We start from the raw sequence: 18,459 nt of genomic DNA, 5'->3' as shown, positions 1-18,459 counted from the left end.
GAGTGCCCCTGTGGGCCTCTTAGCCCCCACAAAACCACAGTCAGAGCCTCCGAAACTAGGGCCCATTGTGCCTCGTGGCCCGAGCAGGACCCATGTGGACACCCCAGCCCATCTGCCTGACCCCTCTGCTGTCCCCAAAGCAGGTCCAGCACGCACGGCTCCAGAACCCTCAGGCTGGCCAAGGAAACGTAAACAGCAAAACATCCCTTCCTGGCAGGGCGGCGCTTGTGCCCCCTTGACCTGGGAAGTCGGAGCACCCCTCAAGCAGCTTGCTGACCAGGGCAGGAGGGCAAAAGCCTGGGTGTCAGTGTGCACATGACATCGGGGGCAGCACGTGGCATCGGGCTGCAGGGAAGCCCTGAGTGAAGCTGCCTACTCGCAGATGTTCCGTTATCACCCCTGCCCCGCCACACCGGGAGCCCTAGCACCTCCACCCCAGCGGGCAGCACATGATATTTTAAGACACGTACTCCTGAAAGACACATTTTGGGGAGGAGAGAAACAGGCTCCAGGCTGACAAGCCACCACAAGGCCCCTGGTGCTTTCTGGGCCGTACACGTGAGCTCTGGGGCAAAATAAGCACAGGCAAGGACAGGCGGGGGCACTCGGACGCTGCGTAACAGAGTTCCCCACCTGACAGCGGCTGCGAAAACACACCGAACACAGACGAAGTGCTCGGACCAGCCACACTCAGACGCAGGTGCTTACCTCCCATCCGAAGTCGGTATCCTTCAGCGTGGCCCTGGGCGCCGCCAGGAAGGGGCCGAACCTCTCCCCGACTTCCAGCTTCCTCCTGGCCCAGATGCCCAGGCCGGCCCCTGGGATGGAGGACTCTCGTAGCTCGAAGTCTGGCGGGACAGGAATGTCTTCAGGAATGTACACCGGGGCCTCATAGGGTGAGCCCTCCTTGGGGGTGAAGTCCTCACTTGTGGGGACGGGTGACATGACACTGTCCTCAGTCTCGTCCTCGGCACTGTGGCCAGCCAGCTGATCCAGGTCAGGCTCATACATGTTATTTACAAGGTCACCGTCACCTGCAGGAGACAACCCAACATCAGCCTCTGCAGCACCCCCACCCAGGTGTGAGGCTTGGGGACCACCTGGTCATCAGGCCCTAAGGGGAATGGAGGTTGCAGAGGCCCCAAAGGCGTCTGGCTGCCATGCCCAGCTCTGCTCCCTATTGAGCCAAGGTTCCTGAGGATAAGATGCTAGCAGGGAGTTTGATGGACCAACGTTTGTGATAAGTAGCATGGCTTAGTCCTCTCTGCATCTGCCCTCGGGCCCTGCAGCCACATGGGGACACTTGGACGGTTTCTGCTTTAGAAGAACAAGAGCAGGAGCTGCCTGCGCCTCACGGGCCAACCCAGGGCTCATGGGGAACCACTCAGTCCTCACCTGTGGTCTTGGAATCAGGGAATAGATAGGTGCCTAAGTTCGTAGGAGCACTGGGAACTTGGGCCACTGTGAAATTTTCCCAGAGCGACTGCCCCCATAGGTGGGCCACTCTAGACACCCTGCTGGGGCTGCCCTGGTCTCAGGTTACTGGAAGGTTACTAGAGGTTCCTTATGACCTTGTAGTGGGCTCACATCAGGCCTGCTGAGGCCATGGGAGTCACAAGGTTACAGGTCAGCAGACTGAGCAAAGAAAACAGTCCCCAGTTCACTTATTTGAGATGGGTCTTCCTTTTGGGTCAGTCCTAAGAGAAGTTCGGTGCCGTGATAGTGCAGCCTAGAACCCCACCAGAGGGCAGCTTGAGGCACAGTGGAGGGGAGGGAGGTCATGGAGGGGGTCAGACTCCAAGGAAAGCTACTCCACTCCTGGGCCTCCATCCCAGAGCACTGGCCAGAGATGCCAACAGGTCAATGTTCAAAATCACCAAAAGAGAGAGCCCAACGTCCATCAGCAAATCAGTGAAGAAACAAATGGAGCCGGGTCCATACAAAGCTCTGACACTTGGGACGGCACAGATAGACCCTGAAAATGTGATGCCAGTGAAAGAACCCACAACTGTTTAATTCCATTTCTATAAAGTGTCCCTGGAGATGGGGCACAGAGTAGAGGTGGCCAGGGCCTGGCAGAGGAGCAGGCAGTGACCACTAATGCCACGGGGTCTCCGTGTGCTGTGACAGTATGTCTTGCCACTGGACAGAAGTGGTGATTACAGGACAGGGTGGTTATATAAAACCTCACTGAATCGCTCATTTTAAAATGCTTACTTTTTATACAAATGAGTTTCACCTCAATAACATTAAAAAGGGCAGGAAAGAGTGAGGAGGGTCAGGCAAAGGGTAGGTGGTGGCAGCACCAGGGCTGAGCCCCACTGGGCACCCTAAGTCCCTGGGCACCTCCTACTCCCCTCTGAAGCTTTCCGCCAAAGCCCCCCTCTGTTGCTGGTTTGAAAACTGGTGGAAGTGACCAGTCCTGTGGTCCTGTTGGCCCTTGTCTCTCGGGGCTCCTGAACGTTGCGGGTGAAATAGAAGCATCCAGGGAGACAGGAACTTTTTTTTTTTTTTTTTGTAAAGACAGAGTCTCACTTTGCCGCCCGTAGAGTGCCATGACATCACATGGCTCACAGCAACCTCCAGCTTTTGGGCTTACGTGATTCTCTTGCCTCAGCCTCCCGAGCAGCTGGGACTACAGGCGCCCGCCACAACGCCCGGCTATTTTTTGGTTGCAGTTTGGCCGAGGCTGGGTTTGAACCCACCACCCTCGGTATATGGGGCCGGCGCCCTACTCACTGAGCCACAGGCGCCACCCGAGACAGGAACTTTTAAATACAAGAAAAAAGATTTCAGATTCCTCACACTAGTTGCAAACAGATCAGTGCAAGAAGTAACAAAATGTTTTCTTTTGAAAGAAACCAAAGTCTTGGGGGAAAGAAGTCACGGGGATAACACTTATTTAATTTAGCGGCGGCGTTCGCAGAAGTAATGATTACGTTTTAAGTGGCCAACGGTTCCTTTTTAATTGACTGTAGGTTCCTTTCAGAAACACAACACAACTGCAGCTGTTATTCCCTTCACCCCAAAGATCTGAAGTTGTTTAGGTTTGAAAGGAGCCCCTCTGCCCCCCACCCCGCCCACCCCCGGACACCTCCCCACTGACTCGGAGTGAAGGTGAATTAGAAGGGGTAATTAACACGCAGCCTTACTGCTTGAGACCCTGGCTGTGGAGCTCCCAGCAACGCCGCCCCTGCCACCACCATCAGGGTGTGGGTGTCTCTGCCTTGCATGGCAAAGGCAGGGCCCGGTTGTTTCCTGTCCTGCTCCAGCCCAAGCGCACGTTCACCCAGGGGCTCCTTTACACAAACACTTTATTTTTGTGTTTGAATTCTACTTCTCCCAACCCTTCACCCACTAAAGGAGAATTGGCCTTTGAGGCGTATTTAATTTATGGGCGAAGCAAATAGTCTGGGAGAGAAAAGTGTTGTTCCTGCTGATTAAGGCAGGTCCCTGCATCGCCAACCTCCTTCCCAGCGGTCACAGGGGTTAAGCGATTGCCCACAGCCTCCAGGAAAGACTCAGGTCTCCCCACTGCTGAGAGGAGAGAGCTCTTCTTTCAAGAGTGGGTGGGAGGAGGGCTCATTAGGGTGTGGAAAACATTTTGAAAAAGTGAGGTGCACAGACCAGCCTCAAGTGCCCTGGGGAAAGCAGGGAGCCTGCCGGGAGTCACCGGACTCTTCAAGGTCCCTGGGGGGCTCTAGCCAGGACACCCTCTGGCCTCCAGGCCTGCCACCCAGCTGTGTTTCTGGCAGGCGCCCCTTGGAAGGTCAGAATGCAGTGTGCCCAGACGGTGACTTTGGAAACACAGGTGGGCAACAGATGCTGCTGCACAGGGAGACCTGAGTTCTTTATCTCAGTCCTGAAGTGATCTCACTCTAAAGGTGCAGGACCCAGGCTGTCACTCCTAAATTTTCTTTTGGGGGCCTACTAATATGACACAAGCTGAGAGGGGGCCCCCAGTGCCAGTGGCATCAGGAGGAGAAAGTCTCCGGGCGCAGCCAGCAGGTGCGCTGAGCATGCTGGGTCCCGGTCAAAGCTGCCACGAGGGCCCAGGAAGCACCTGCTGGAGGCGCCGGGTCCAGCCAGGTCCGTGTTCCAGGTGGAGTGTCATGCCGAGACCCCTCTTGGAGACTCGTTGCACACGGTCCACTTGCATATTCTCATCCTTTGGTCTTGTAATACAAGCCAGAGAAGTGGAGGCACCAGCTGCTCCCAGGCTGGGTCGGTCCTCAGCCCCTCCCCCAACCCCTCCCCCAGCCCCGGCCCGTCCACCCCCTTGTTAGGGCTGCGTTTCCTCCAGCCTAACAGGGGAGTCTTCTGCCCCCTCTCACCCAGGCAGCAGGAAATCACCCCCAAAGAGCAGCCACCCCCACGTCTCCCCAGACAGCCACAAAGCAAACCCATGGGCAGGACTTAAGGGTCTGGGGAGAGAAAGAGGCCACACGGCCGGCAGAGTGTCCCTGTCCACCACCAGCCACTGGCTCTGCCAGACGAGCAGTGCCCTCGAGGGCCATTGTTAGAGGTATGAAGCCCGAGGGCACCTTTCCCAAGCCCAAGCCTGTAGTTAGCGGGACAGGCAGGTTTAAGCCTTGATCCGTGGCCAGCAGAAGTATGCAGGGATATTTCTTAATAATACATGGTTTGTCACTGTTCCCTTTTATTGTGTGGTGAGTTCGAGAGAGATGTGAGATCTGCAGGCCCCACTGTGCAGGGATGGCAGGGTGGGCTGGGCTGTGCAGGGTGAGTCTGGTGCCCAAGCAGAGTTCAGCTGCCCCACCCTGAGGCCAGCCCATCCACAGCCCTATCCCTGGGGCCACTGTGGGCCAGAGCTGGACCTCCATCTGAGAGCTCAGACCCAGTCTCCTTGGCTCCAGTGTCCTCCTAGGACAGCAGCACTCGCTACAGGATGGTTCTGTCCCACAGGAGTGCACAGTCATGTCAACCTGTTGGACACCAGCCCCCAAGCTCCTGGCCCATCCATCTACCACACTACGGCCTGGCAGGTGTCATCAGGCATCTGCAAGGCCACCCTTGGAGCACGAAGTCAAGCTCAGTGGAGAGGGACAGGCCTAGTGGCCACCCTCAGGGAGAGAAAGATGGCTCTTTGTAGGGGAGCAGCTGCCAGGCATGGGGGGTTACATGAGGACAACTCGGCTGGTCAGTGGGGTTGGGACTGGCCCCAGTGATGTGTGGACCCCCAGAACACTGAATGAAAGGCAGACCTGGGGGCAACAATCACCCCAGGCCTCTTTCCTGCACCAGCTGGGCACAAGGTGCCCCAGAGCTTTGCAAAACCGTGGGGGGAACTGTGCTGTGAGCACTCGGGGTCTTTCTGCATCTGCAGTAATCCCAGTGACAACATCATTGAGGAGAATACCCACTTCAAAAAACAACAGCTCTTTATTCTACTGTGTGCCTGCAGAGGGCTGGTAAGTGGCTCTGATCATTTGCAGAGCACTTAAATGACTCCTGTCTAGCTCAGAAGGGCTGGTCCTGGCCTAGGGCAGGGAAGAGCTGTAGTGAGAAGGGCTTTTACCAAAAATCCCCAGACAACAGGCCCAGGGAGGCGCAGAGAGTAAGTAGAGCTTTCACACTGCTGGCGGGACTGCACACGCCACAACCTCTGTGCAAAGTCGCATGGAGATTCCGCAAAGAACTCAAAGCAGACCCACCACATAATATGATCCAGAAATCCCACTGCTGGGTATTTACCCAAAGGAAATAAAGTCACTTTATCAAAAAGACACCTGCACTCACAATCGCAAAAAATGTGGAAACAACCCCAGTGCCCATCAATACACAAGAGGCCCACAGTGGCTGAAGCGCAGAGAGCTACTCGGCTATAAAAATCAGGGTGACTAGTATCTTTTGTAACAACCTGGATGCAGCTGGACACCATCGTAAGAATGGAAAAACAAACACCAACACTCAACACCAAACTGGACCTACAGGTCAGCATCTGTGCACACATGGAGGAGGAACTCAGTGGAAGCCAAGTGTGTGTGTGTGTGTGTGGGGGGGGCATAAAGTAACACCTCACTGGTGCAACGCGCACATTCTGGGTGAAGGACTCACTTAATATTTTTGACTTAAATCATACCAAAACAAATTACCTAACCAGAATGTGTGTGCGCCCCCGTAATATTCTGAAATACAGCTGGGAAAAGTAGAACAACAGATGCAGAGGTGAGGGCGGCCAGGTTGCCCCATAAGCCTCAGGAGCATCGGGGAGCCTGTCCTACATGGGTCCTTGAAATTCAGGATTATAGAAAACCTAAGGCCAAAGGATCCAATGGCAGAGACAGAAAATTCCAGGGGGTAATAATTGCAGGCTGTAAACCCCCAAATACATCATCAGTTAATTCCTTGTCATGCTGGGGCAAACAAAGTTGGCAGCAGCCAGGGAGGGGCTGAGGGGCTGAGCACCCCCCAGAGAAACAGGTGTGGACCTGGCAGCAGCTTGTCCTTTAACTCTCTGGGCTCTGGGAAGAGGTTGTATCAGATCACTGTGGACCCAGGTCAGCTCATAACCTTCCACAAGGAAGTGTCAGCCCAGGGAGGAAGGACTGAGTTTGAGGAAGCATCCCCAACCAATTAAGGAACATTATCCTGATGTGCCCACAGAACCCAGCCCTGAATACTCCATGGTGTCACCCTAGTGCTTGCTGGAAGTAGACAGGCCCCCAGAGCCACACTGTGTTTGTCTCAGAGGGAAGTCACCTGGCAGCCCACCAGACAGTAACCCTAGGAGGTGGCCCAGGAGTTGATGTCCCCCCAGTGTAAGGTCTAGATTGGCGTCTGCCCTGGGAAGGGGGCAAAGCTTACTGGGATGGCCCTATGATGGGCAGACCTGGGCCTGGACCTCAGAGCTCCAAGCCACCCAGACCTCCCTCCAAGGACACATTTGGGATAATGGTCATTACAGAGGTCCTCTCCTCCCTCCCTGCTGTCCACCAGCCACACCCTGCTCAGGAGCTCAGTCCAGTTCTTCATAAATGGCTGCTTCCCAACACCCAAGAGCAGCAGACAGCCCTCCACCAGGTACCATTCTGCGCCCAATCACCTGCCCACCCTCTGTACCCAGAACCTATATGGGTCCACAAGTCTGTGTTGGTCATTTGTTGGAGACATGCTGGACACAGCCTCAGCCCCAGGCCAGATGGTGCCCAGCACAGGATGCTGGGCTGGAACTGAGTGGATACTTAGAGTCAGATAGGGTCAGACCACATCGCGCAGAGCTGGACTGGACACTAACGTGAGGCCTGGCGCCCTTGTCTGAAGAAAACCAGGGAGTTCTCAGGGGAAAGTGCAGACCTAAAATGTACTGGAGCTGCCTGTACTGCGTGGCACCAGCTGTATCAGGCCATGGTGCCCGGGGAGCTCCACTTCAGGGGCCAAGCTGCCTGCAGCAGCGGAGAAGCAGCATTGCTGGCCACTTCAACTCTCTCGGCTCACTGACATGTTGCCTGCGGATGAACACAGGAGTGGCTTTGCACACAACCCTTGCAGGTTCTGGGACGAGCAGGTGGCAGGAGGAAATGGGGAAGGTCTCTGTGGCCTTCCCTCCTAGAGAGTGCAGGCCCCCAGCAGGACTGCTGGGGACGCATCATGGACGCATGGATGGGTGGATGAGTGGGTGGATGGATGGATGGATGGATAGGTGGATGGATGGATGGATGGACAGATAGACAGATGGAAGGAAAAATGGATGGATGATGGGTGGATGGATGGATGGGTGGATGGATAGGTGGATGCATGGGTGGATGGATGGATAGGTGGATGGATGGGTGGATGGAAAGATGAATGTGTGGTGAGTGGATGAATAAATGGGTGGATGAGAGAATAAGTGAATTGATGGACTGAAAGACTGCTTCATAGAAAGACTGAAGGATAGGTGGATAGACATGTGGATGGATAAACGGACAGGGGTGAGGGCAAACCTGAGGACAATCCCTAACGGGAAAGGTAGAACGCAGGACTCTCACTCCCCGTCCTCTTTTTCCTTCCCTAACAACAGAAAACCATCAACAGGACTCCAGAGCTCCTCCTTGCCCTTTACTCAATGGCTCAATCTGAGAGGAATACCTGAGCTTGCGTAGCTTAGAACCCACCCCTGGGAGAGGGGCCAGATTCTCTGCTGCTCTTTCAGGGCTAATTGTTGGCCGCCTTCCCTGCACCCATGCAGGGCAGCCTGCCTGGCCCGGCACTCCAGGGCCGGGGTGATCCCCCATCTTCCGGCTCTTCATTTCCTTCTCAGAAGCAAGCAGGGGCTCGGTGCCTGTAGCTCAAGCAGCTAGGGCACCAGCCACATATACAGGAGCTGGCGGGTTTGAATCCAGCCAGGGCCTGCCAAACAACAATGACAACTACAACCAAAAAATAGCCAGGCGTCGTGGCAGACACCTGTAGTCCCAGCTACTTGGGAGGCTGAGGCAAGAGAATCACTTAAGCCCAAGAATTGGAGGTTGCTGTGAGCTGTGATGTCATTGAACTCAACTCAAGGCAACAGCTTGAGACTCTGTCTCCAAAAAAAAAGAAGCAAGCGGGGAGGAGTGCTGTGTGTGAGATCAGGGACACCATACGGTCGCCCCTGCCCAACACCTGTGAATCCACATAACTTGTCATGGACCATGTGCTCACTGCATGGCAAAGGGGGAGAAAGTGGCCCAGGCCAGCCTGGAAGCCAGCTGACCAGGGGCAGACACCAGGAGACTTCTTAAGAAAAATAAGATGTTCTTATTTCTTTTTTCAGACAGAATCTTGCTCTGTTGCCCAGGCTGGAGTACTATGGCGTCTTAGCTCAGGGCAACCTCACACTCTTGGGCTACTGCCTCAGCCTCCCGAGTAGCTGGGACTACAGATGCCCCCGACAACACCCATCTAGTTTTTCTATTTTTAGTAGAGATGGGGTTTCACTCTTGCTCAGGCTGGCCTCAAACTCTTGAGCTCAAACAATCCACCTGCCTCCCAGAGTGCTGGGATCACAGGTGTGCACCACTGTGGCTGGCCGATGTTCTCATTTCTAATGGAGGATTTCTGTGCCACTGGGCTTCCATGGAGTGTAACTGGGTGAGGAGAAGCCACCTCTTCAGTGGGAGGGTCCCTGGGGCTACAGAGAGGCACCCTGAGGAACCCTGTCCTGAAAATGGCATGTTAGAAATGTAGCAAGGTCTGCCTTGCTCTCTGCTCTTAACACACTATGTGCAACGTGAGAAATTCTCCCCCAGCCCTGGATCTTGGCTTCGACATAAGAACAAAGCAGTTAACTCCAGAAAATGGCCCCATGAGGACACGCTGCCCGTCCACCTCCTGCTCAGGCTGCCCAAGGCCTCCAGCCGCCCCTCGGCTCCTGCACACTCTCCACCTCATAGGCACTCCCACCCGAGGTCTGAGCCCGGGCTGGATAATGGCTGCTGTTAGCAAAGCAGATTAATAGCACCGAGAAAAGACATGTCTGCGAACATGCTAGATATTAATAACCACGTCTCTCTGTGCCTTGCCTGCAGGGCTGAGGGTGAAGGGATGAGTCCCAGCTGGGGGGCTGATGACACTGAATTGTCATTAGGGCCTGGGGGAGCCTAGGAAGGGGCATGGGGGGTGCTGGCCCCAGACACTGGTTCCACTTCCCCGACCAAGAGGTAGAGCCTCCTCCCCGAGCCCAGCCCCTGTACACGCACTAGGCTGTCTCCTCCTGGCGACAAGGGAGGTGGTGGGACCAGCTCAGCACCTTGTCCGGGGTCACACAGCTGGTGGGGGCAGATCCTGGCCTTCTGACTCTGAGTGCAGTCTCCACCAGGCGCGCTGTCACCCAGGATGGTGGCAGGGTGGGGCCGGCTAAAGAGTGTAACCAGGTGAATGGTGGCGCCAAACAAGACATGTTCCAGTCCTGGCGCCAGGTCCTCAGAATGAGACCTTATTTGGAAATAAGTCCTTCACAGAGGTGCTCAACTTAAGACAAGGACGTTAGGGTCGGCCCTGATCCGATAGGACTGGGGTCCTTAAAGAGATCAGGACAGAGAAGGAGCCTCAGGGTGAGGGAGGCTGACAGGAGCCCACACACCTGGGGGCACCAGAACTGGGAGAGGCAGGTGGGATCCTTGAGGTCCAGCGTGGGAGTTCAGCCCTGCCCACACTTTAATTTTGAACTTCACCACCAGCCCATTTCACAGATGATGATTAGGGGTGCTGACACCCTTTGCCGTGAGCAGGGCTGAGCAACAGTGGAACCAGAGCCTGGAACACCATACACCGGCCATTCACCTCCCCAAAGGTGGGCCTGTGGCTTGCAGGGAACCGCATCAATCCAGTCGGCCTGGGAAACCAGCCCCTGTGCCAACATGCTCCTCCCTGCAGGCAGGCAGGGGTCTGGGTATGCTGCCGGCCACAGTGAAGTCCCTCCGGTCCAGAGCTCACTGCCAGCCAACACCCCTGTTGGCCTACTGGGCTAGGTCTGGCCCTGACACAGGTTCACAGGGCCCTCTGATGGGCAGCCCAGGCCACCTGGCCCCTCTCAAAGCCCATGCATTATTCTAAGACGATTACTTATCCTCGAAATGCTCTGGGGACGGCAGTGCTCCTATTTCAGACCCTCGTGTCTGCATCGCCCCAGGCAGGCTCTGAATGACTCGCGATGCCACTGTAATTTTTATCAAGGCTTGTTCCTGGTAAAAAGCCTCTTTGTTTCAGAGAGATGTGATTTGGCCTTTTTTCTTCCTCTCCTTTATTCCTTGGTTAATATACCACTTCCCTGAGCCCCAGGGCAGCAAGGTAGCCCACGGATTGCTCACATCTCGGTTTTCCTTCAGAGTCCCAGCCAGGCTCCCTGGCCCCTGTGCTGCTGAGCACATTTAAGGGGGCCTGAGCGGGGTGCCCCTCCTTGACAATCCACTACTCGTTATCAAACCCCTCAAATATCGAGGGAGCAGACACCAGCTCCAAGACCCAAGATCCGGTAACACAACAGTGAGCTTTAAAGGAAAACATGAAAAGTGCACACAACACGGAAAGCACACACAACATGAAAAGTGCACACAACACGGAAAGCACACACATGGAAAGTGCACACAACACAGAAAGTCCACACAACATGGAAAGCACACACAACACAACTTTCACTTAGTCACTCTGAGTCCATAGTCAGTGTGACTGTCAGCACCATTGTTCCTAGAACTTGTTCACCTTCCCAAACTGAAAAAGCTCCGTCCCCGAGAAACACTAACCCCAGCCCCTACCCATCATCCTAGTTCTGTCTCTAGGAGCATCTGTGCCCTAGGGTCCTGGGGGTGGCATCAGGCAGTGTGTGCCCTCATGACGGGCTGCTGTCACTTAGCACCCTGTCCTCAAGCTTCATCACTCTGTAGCATGTTTCACGAGTCCCTTCCTTTTTAAGACTGGATAATATTCTGTCCGTCTGTCTGTCGATGGACACGTGGATGCTTCTGAGTCAGCTCTGAATGCCGCTGCCATGAGGCAGGTGTGCAAACAGTACCTCAAACGTGCAGCTTTAGATTAACAGGACCCAAGGAAAGGGCTGTGGCAGGCCGCACCACCAAGCCTAAACCAGACTCTCGTCAACAGCCCTGTCCAGACCTTGGGGTCTCTGGGAGAGGCGAGGGCAGCTTCCCCACCACCTGGTTGGTTCTCATTCCCTGCAGGTAAGAGCAGGCTCTCTTTCCGGTGGGTCCCCATCCTGGCATGGGGCCTGGGGACCGCTCACGTGTCTGAACCCCAGTCTCCTCCTCTATAAGGCAGAAATAAATCCAGCCTGAAGCCTCCAGGGAGTTCAAAGCCATAACTGCCCGGCATGCAGGCTATGCTGCCTTCTGTGCTCTTTCCATGATGGTCAGGTGGCCCATGTGGCCCTGATAGCCTCCCGCTGTGCCCAGCTGTGCTCCTTGAATGACGCGCGCCCTGTTCAGCTGATGGCAGAACCCCCGTCAGAGCGGGAGGGTGGCGGGTCTGCAGGAAGCCAGGCTGTGCTCTGGGGTGGGGGCTGCCATAGGATTCTGTGGTGAGGAGCCCCTGAGCCAAGCCAGGCTTCCCAGGATTCTGGCTGGGGTCAGGACCCGGGTGGCCACCGAGGCTGGGTCACCTCCTTCCTCAGGCTCCTGCTGCCCCTCAGCCAGGTTTGATTGGGCATTTCAGAGCCCCCAAACCCTTCCAGAGGGAGAAAGGGAGGACTCTGTAGAGCAGCAAAAGGCAGAGCTGGGCTGCCCAGGCGAGGAGGGCAGGACAGCAGCCAGCATTTGGGAAGTGGCCTTCCTTTCAACACACATGACTGTGTTTCCACAAACTTGGAAGCCTTAAGTGGGGTGTTAAGGACATGGGCCACAGTAGGTAAGACCACCTGCCCCAGGAAGGCTGTGTCTGCCTGCTGCCAGCCACTTGGGGTGCCAAGGGCGTGGGGAGACACAACGCAGCCGGGGTCCCTACAGGCCAGGCCTCCCGCAGATGGGATGTGCTCAGCTGGGCACGTTCAGAAAGGAAAATTCATTTTGTGATTTCTGTCCTCTGCTCCTGGTTTCCTCCCTCTGCCTGGGCACAGGGATGAGGAGCAGGGTTAAATGCTGAGCAAGCGCCGTGACAGCCACCACCATGCTATTTATAGACTATTTATCTCCCGAGTGCCTGCCAACCGGGCCTGTGGCTGCCATTCACGGCCAGAGCGAGTCACACTGCTAGTCAGCAAGCATCACTCCCAAATGACAGGAGGCACAGGGGGAAGCCATGGGGTCCCATGGGGGCCAGGCTGCCCCTGACCCAGCTTCTCCTGGGGGCTGCAGTGGCCTGGATGCAGGTGCCGCCCTCAGCTGGAGCTTTGGGAGGCAAAACTGGGCTCCCGACATCACAGAACAGGGCGGGGAGGGGTCAGCCTTGGAGATGGCAGCAACTCTGCTGCCCATGGCAGGCTCAGCCTCACCACCCAGGCCATGCCTCCCTGGGGTCCAGGTGAGCAGGCTCCCTGTCCTGCCCAGCCACCCACCCAAGTGGGGCTAGGGAGCTACAGAGATCCAGCCCCCTGCAGCTCGACAGGGCCACCCTGCCAGTCCATGGGAAATGGTGCCACCTTGTGCCCCAGCTCATGGGGCAGGAAGACCTCCCCGGGCAGGGGTTCACCTGGCACCAGCACCCAACTGGCCCTGCTTTTCTCTGATGCTCACAAGGGGCATGCCAGGTGAGGGTTCCAGGCATGTGAGACCCATCCAGGACTATCCTCGTCCTCCTCTGGGCCTGAGAGCCGGAGCAGCTGCAGCCTCTCTCAGGGAGCCTGGCACCGTCAGGCCTGGGGGGCACCTTCTGCGCCCATCCTAGGAGGGGCTCCAGCTTGGCCACATCCCTGTGTGATTCTATCTCACAGGGCTGCAGGGCCACCGCTGCTCTGGCCCCTGGCCGTGTCTGCCCCTAATAAAGATGTTGATAGTTTCAACCGTCAAATCAAGTGCTTCACTGGGCTAGGCTCATCCCCGCCAGCCCTCTGCAGCTTCATTTAGCAGGCCAGTGGCGAGAAAAAAAAGAAAGGAAGAAAGAAAAAAATTCATTAATTTTTATTAACAGAGAGAGCCATTTGTTCCCTGTGACAATATTTGACTTGTCGAAATGATTTTCACCTCTGCCACGAGGTGTGCGCTCCCCCCATACATCACCCGATTACTCGGAGCGCGCCGGCCGCAGTCATTAGGCAGTGAATTAACGACAGTCCCCAGCACTATTAATCACCCTGACAAAGGCGTTAGCTCGCCACTGACCCGAGTGTGGCCCGCGGACACGGCAGCCCAGGGAGAGGGCCTGTGGCGCAGGAGGACGGGGCTGGAGGCACGGGCCCTGCCCTGCCACCTGAGAGGGGACCCCGGCTACAGGCCGGCTCCTGCTTCCTGCTGGGGCTCCTGTCTGCTCCTGCTGACTTCCAGGAGGCGATGGCACCATGCGCCCCACAGCAGGGCCTGTTAATGATTCTATCTCACAGACCGGGAAACTGAGGCTGAGACCCCTCTGAGGAGCCCCATCTGTGTCTCCTCACCTGTGTCTTGGCCTCTGCTGGGACAGGGAGGTGCTCTCGCCATCCCATGAGCTCAGTGAAGATGTGTTCTGTTCCTGCATGTTCAGAATGGCAAGGACTCAGTGATAGGAGCTGAGAAATGGAATTCTTATCACATTTGGTTCCTCCAGAGGTCCCAGACCAGGGTTCTGGGGAGCAGGAGCAGTAGAAAATTCCCTCACAGAGTACAGAGACTATCCTGAGAGGACAGTGTGGGCCTGGCGTTGGGCTGGCCCCTGCCCTCTCGGGGGGGTCCCGGGCAGGGTGAGGCAGCACGTGGCAGACGGTGTGTTGGGATTTCTGCCCTAGATGAAGGGTTCTCTCAGATGGGGGTCGCAGCACTGTGTCCCTGCATCCCAGGTGGGGTTGGGGGTTCAACGCAGACAGGAGGGGCGTGGGCAGCAACCCCCATCTCTGAGAGGAGCTGAGGCTTCTCATCTGGGGTCGGGATCCAGCCTGGCCACCTGCAGGGGCCTTCTGGGCCCTCGGGAGACCACGTCGCAGGCTGCTTCCCCAGCAGGGCAGGTGGCAGGTGGCCCAGGAAACATGGCCACTCCCCTTTCATTCCCTGACATACTTCAACCATTTTTTGCACATTAATCCAATTAATCGTCTCCACGTTTTAAACCAATTTCTTCACATTAACCCGCTCGTCAGATCTCTGTATTTCAGGCTGCTCTAAACCAGGGTTTGAAAGGACAGGGGTAGGGGGACCATTTGTCTTCTTTCTCTGGACTTCTCTCATTTTTTATGCCTCAGCACCTTCCCTAATTTTCCTCATTAGCAACTAATTTACAAGTCTCAACAATCTTCCCACCTGTTCCTTTCACCGGGGATGTTGCAAGATTGGAAATAGCCACTTGCTCACTTGTGTGATGCATGTACCGTGTTCCCCAGAAAATGAGGGGTGGGGGATGGGGATGCCAGGCCTCATGGCGGGACCAGGGGTGACACGGCAACAGCCGGGAGGCAGTGCTCTGCCTGGGGTCGTCTTCAAGATGGGGGCACTGTTCACCCTGAAAGCACCAAGCATGAATGAGCCCCCGTGGCGACAAGAGCTCTGACCTCCTCCCCCGGCCCCCGCGGCTAGCCCCTTCCTGTCCCCAAACCCGCTGGCCCGTGGCCTGAATCCCCAGAGAGTAGGGAGTGGCTGCAGGTTTTGCCAGTGACGAATCTCAGCGGCTGTGCACGATGTTGTTTTCAGAAATTCTTCTCACGCAGAGGGCAGTTTCTGGGCTTTGTGTTTAGCTGGAGGCCCCCAGGCGACAGAGGCCTCCCCCGGGCCTCTTCCTCCTTCATCTTTCTCTGGACAATGTGCTTGGAAGGGTCACTATCTCCAGCTCACAGGTGGTAGCAGTGGTGGTGGAGACCAGCTGAGCCCTTAGGGTGCAGGCTCCGTCTAGGTCTTCCCTTCAGTCCTCAGGGAATCTCCCAGGAGCTGTGTGTCCTCGGGCAAGTGCATTGGGTTCTCTGGGCCCTGGGGCAGGGTCTTCTGTAAGAGTAATACAGTGCCTACTTCACAGGGCGCCAGTGAGCATCGAGTGAGTGTTAGGGAGTGGACTGGGCTCTAACCACACTGAGTGCACAGTCAGTGCCTGGTTCCGGCCAGCCTGGTGACAGCACCACTCCCCAGAGTGGCTGGTGCTGGCCCTGTCCTTCTGACCATCGGCACATGTAGGCTGACATTCATGGTGCAGGGAGGCTGGACCTGTGCCCAGGCAGGGGAGGGCCAAGGCTGCCCGTGATGCTCAGGCCATGTCCACCTCATGGGGACTGGGTCTTTTGAAGCCACTGGTGAAAAGCCCAATAATGAGGAGGCCCCATTTACTGGGAGCGCAACCAGGCAGGCTGAGTGGCTAGTCCGTCACCCAGCAGCAAATATGACCTGGTTGGGTGTAGACCTTGGAGGCTCACTCTCCTTTCTAGAATTGTCCACAGCCAGAAGCCTGGCCCAGGGCACCTGGTGGGCACCATGTGGGCATCTGAGAAGTGACCTCTCATAAGGCTTGCTACTGGAGCTCTGCTTCCCAGCGAGTGCGGGGAGCTGTTTCTCATTACTCACTTGCATCAATTTGATTTTCTGGGCTGAGCAGAGGGCTACAGGAGAGGCTGGGGTTGGAAATCCATGATTTCCTGGCAGTTAATGAATTTCAGCCAAGCGGAAAGCAAGGTGAGGTTCCTGTGTGCACTCAGACCCAGGCACAGGAAGGACCAGGGCTAAGAGGGGCTCGTCCGGCCACCTGCTCCTCACACGCGCACGGAAGCACCTTTCCAAGGCCCTGGTTTGACTTGGGTTTTGCTGTGTGTCAGATGACAAGGGAGGTGTGGGCATTGGTGGGAAGGAGGGTGGGCCACCCCCAAGGCCAGGTGAATCACATCCCTGAGCCCAGGCAAGACTTCATCCCAGAACCAGATGTGTCCCCATCCCTGAACCCATGTGACACCCTGTCCCTGAGCCCAGGTGGGTGTTCCTGCCAGGAGTGTGCCGGGTGATGAATCCCCTGCGGGGAGATAACAGGGGCTAGTGCTTCTGTCATGAACCCAAACTGGCCATGCCTAAGCGTTTCCTGAAGCACAGGTCACCTGGCACAGAAAGCGTCCAACTGCCACCCAAAGATGACTAAACACCAGGCTGACCAAAGCCTGGGCAGGGCGGAGAACAGGCCTTGCTGCTCGCTCTGGGGAGGTGCAGCCCCAACCTGGTCCCTAGGCCTCTCGTCTCCGCTCCCCACCAGCTCTGCCCTGAGAGCCCGAGAGTGAAGATCTGGCCTGGGCCCCCCCAGGCTCCCCACGCAGCCCACCAGGGGCTGCCAATATGCCTTACCCCGTGACCACGAGAGGCCACGGCCTCATTTCTCTCACGGGTCACCTTGCTCGACCACACCTCTTACAGCCCCTCGCCTGCCGCCAGCATTTAGCCGGCAATCCCTCAGGCTCCTGCACCCTTGTTCAGAAATGCTCAGCCAGGCTGTAGGGCGGGAAGCTTTCTGCGCGCTCAGCAGGGCCTGAGATTGCTTGTGGGACGAGGGCGCGGGAGGGAGACCCAGGGCCGGTTTCCAATTTCTTGCTGGGCACAATAGCCACTGCTCCAAAGCCCTGACAGGCCAGAGCCCCAGCCTGGGCCCAGCATGGCGGGAAGTGGTTCCTGGAAGCTGTCGGCCCAACCTCACCAGTGGACATTGATCGTGTTTCTAAAAATTAGAAGCAAAGAGGAAAAAATCCTTCAGCTTAAAAAACTGTTTTCTCAGATTGCCCACTGCTCTCTTCGCCAGCCCCAAGACAGCCTGAAATTATTGTAAATCGTTTTTCAAACCTTAGAAAACCACAGAAACAGAATGACCTCCTCTGTTCATCACACGTTATACTTAAGCTATTGGCTGAACGTCTGGATGGCGTTTAATTCTCAAAGTGGTGACCTCTGGAAGTCCATGGGAGACACAGGTTTCAGGGCACAGCAGGTAGAGCACGGCCACAGAATAATCTGCCTTATAGCGAAAGGGGGGCTGGCTGCATAAGGGTGGGGGGACGCGTGTACATGCCCAGCCTCCACTTGCTCCAGCATCTCCTGGAGCTGAGGCCTGGGGTGGGCACAGCCTGTCCCTAACTCCTTTAGGAAGATGATGAGGTGCGAGATAAACCTGGGCATCCTCGTGGCTGAACCATCTCCCCCAAATTCATATGCTGATATCCTGATACCCAGGACCTCATTTGGAAACAGGGTCATTGCAGCTGTGAGGAGTTAAGATGTGGTCATGTCCCTGTACGCTGGGTGCCTAACCCGCTAAGACCGTATCCTTACAAGGGGAATTGGGATACAAAGAGGCTGTGATTGGGATATGCCGCCACTCATGGAGGACCCCAAAGAGCACAGCAAACCACTAGAGGCCGAGGACAGGCCTTAGGCAGACCCTCCCTGCAGCCTCGGGAGCAGCCAACCCTGTGCACTCCCTGACCTGGGACCTCTGGCCTCCAGGGCTGCGAGCAGATTTGTTTCTGTTGTCTTGGCCACTTGGCCGGGGCCATTCTGTTACGCAGCCTGTGCCCTATGAGTTCAATCCACTGATTTTGCTAAACTGTGTTACCCTGTTTTCCCCAAAATAAGGTGTGCTCCCAAGGATGCGCTAGGTCTTATTTTCAGGGGACGTCTTATCTTTCCTGTAAGTACATCTTATTTTCGGAGGATGTCTTATCTTCAGGGAAACAGGAAAGATACACTGGACAGCTGCTAAACACCAGACAGGCCAAGACCAGGACCACTTGGGTCCTGGGTTGTGGCAGCCTTGCATCTTCTAGCTGAACACTCAGTTTGGTGGCCAAGCATGGTGCTGAGCCACTTACAAGGGAGCCCACACCAGGGGTGTCCCCCTTGCCTGAGGTGTTTTAGGTGCCTGGGCCTAGGACCACCCCTGAAACAGGGCTGC

The 18,459-nt window shown here is 56.2% G+C and overlaps 1 protein-coding gene across 4 annotated transcripts in view; it reads right to left on the bottom strand.

Annotated features, from left to right (window-relative positions):
• Positions 1–18,459, bottom strand: part of PRDM16 (PR/SET domain 16) — a 300,325-nt gene that overhangs the window by 201,271 nt on the left and 80,595 nt on the right. For all 4 annotated transcript variants that reach the window (XM_053576342.1, XM_053576343.1, XM_053576344.1 and 1 more), the window contains exon 2: positions 709–1,034. In XM_053576342.1, the coding sequence (XP_053432317.1) occupies positions 709–1,034 (326 nt within the window). The remainder of the gene's footprint in view (positions 1–708; positions 1,035–18,459) is intronic.

This window comes from Nycticebus coucang, chromosome 22, assembly GCF_027406575.1.
Source record: "Nycticebus coucang isolate mNycCou1 chromosome 22, mNycCou1.pri, whole genome shotgun sequence".
In the NCBI taxonomy this organism is placed as follows: domain Eukaryota; kingdom Metazoa; phylum Chordata; class Mammalia; order Primates; family Lorisidae; genus Nycticebus; species Nycticebus coucang.
The sequence above is the reverse complement of the archived record's forward strand: the minus strand, read 5'-3'. Positions and strand labels throughout refer to the sequence as shown.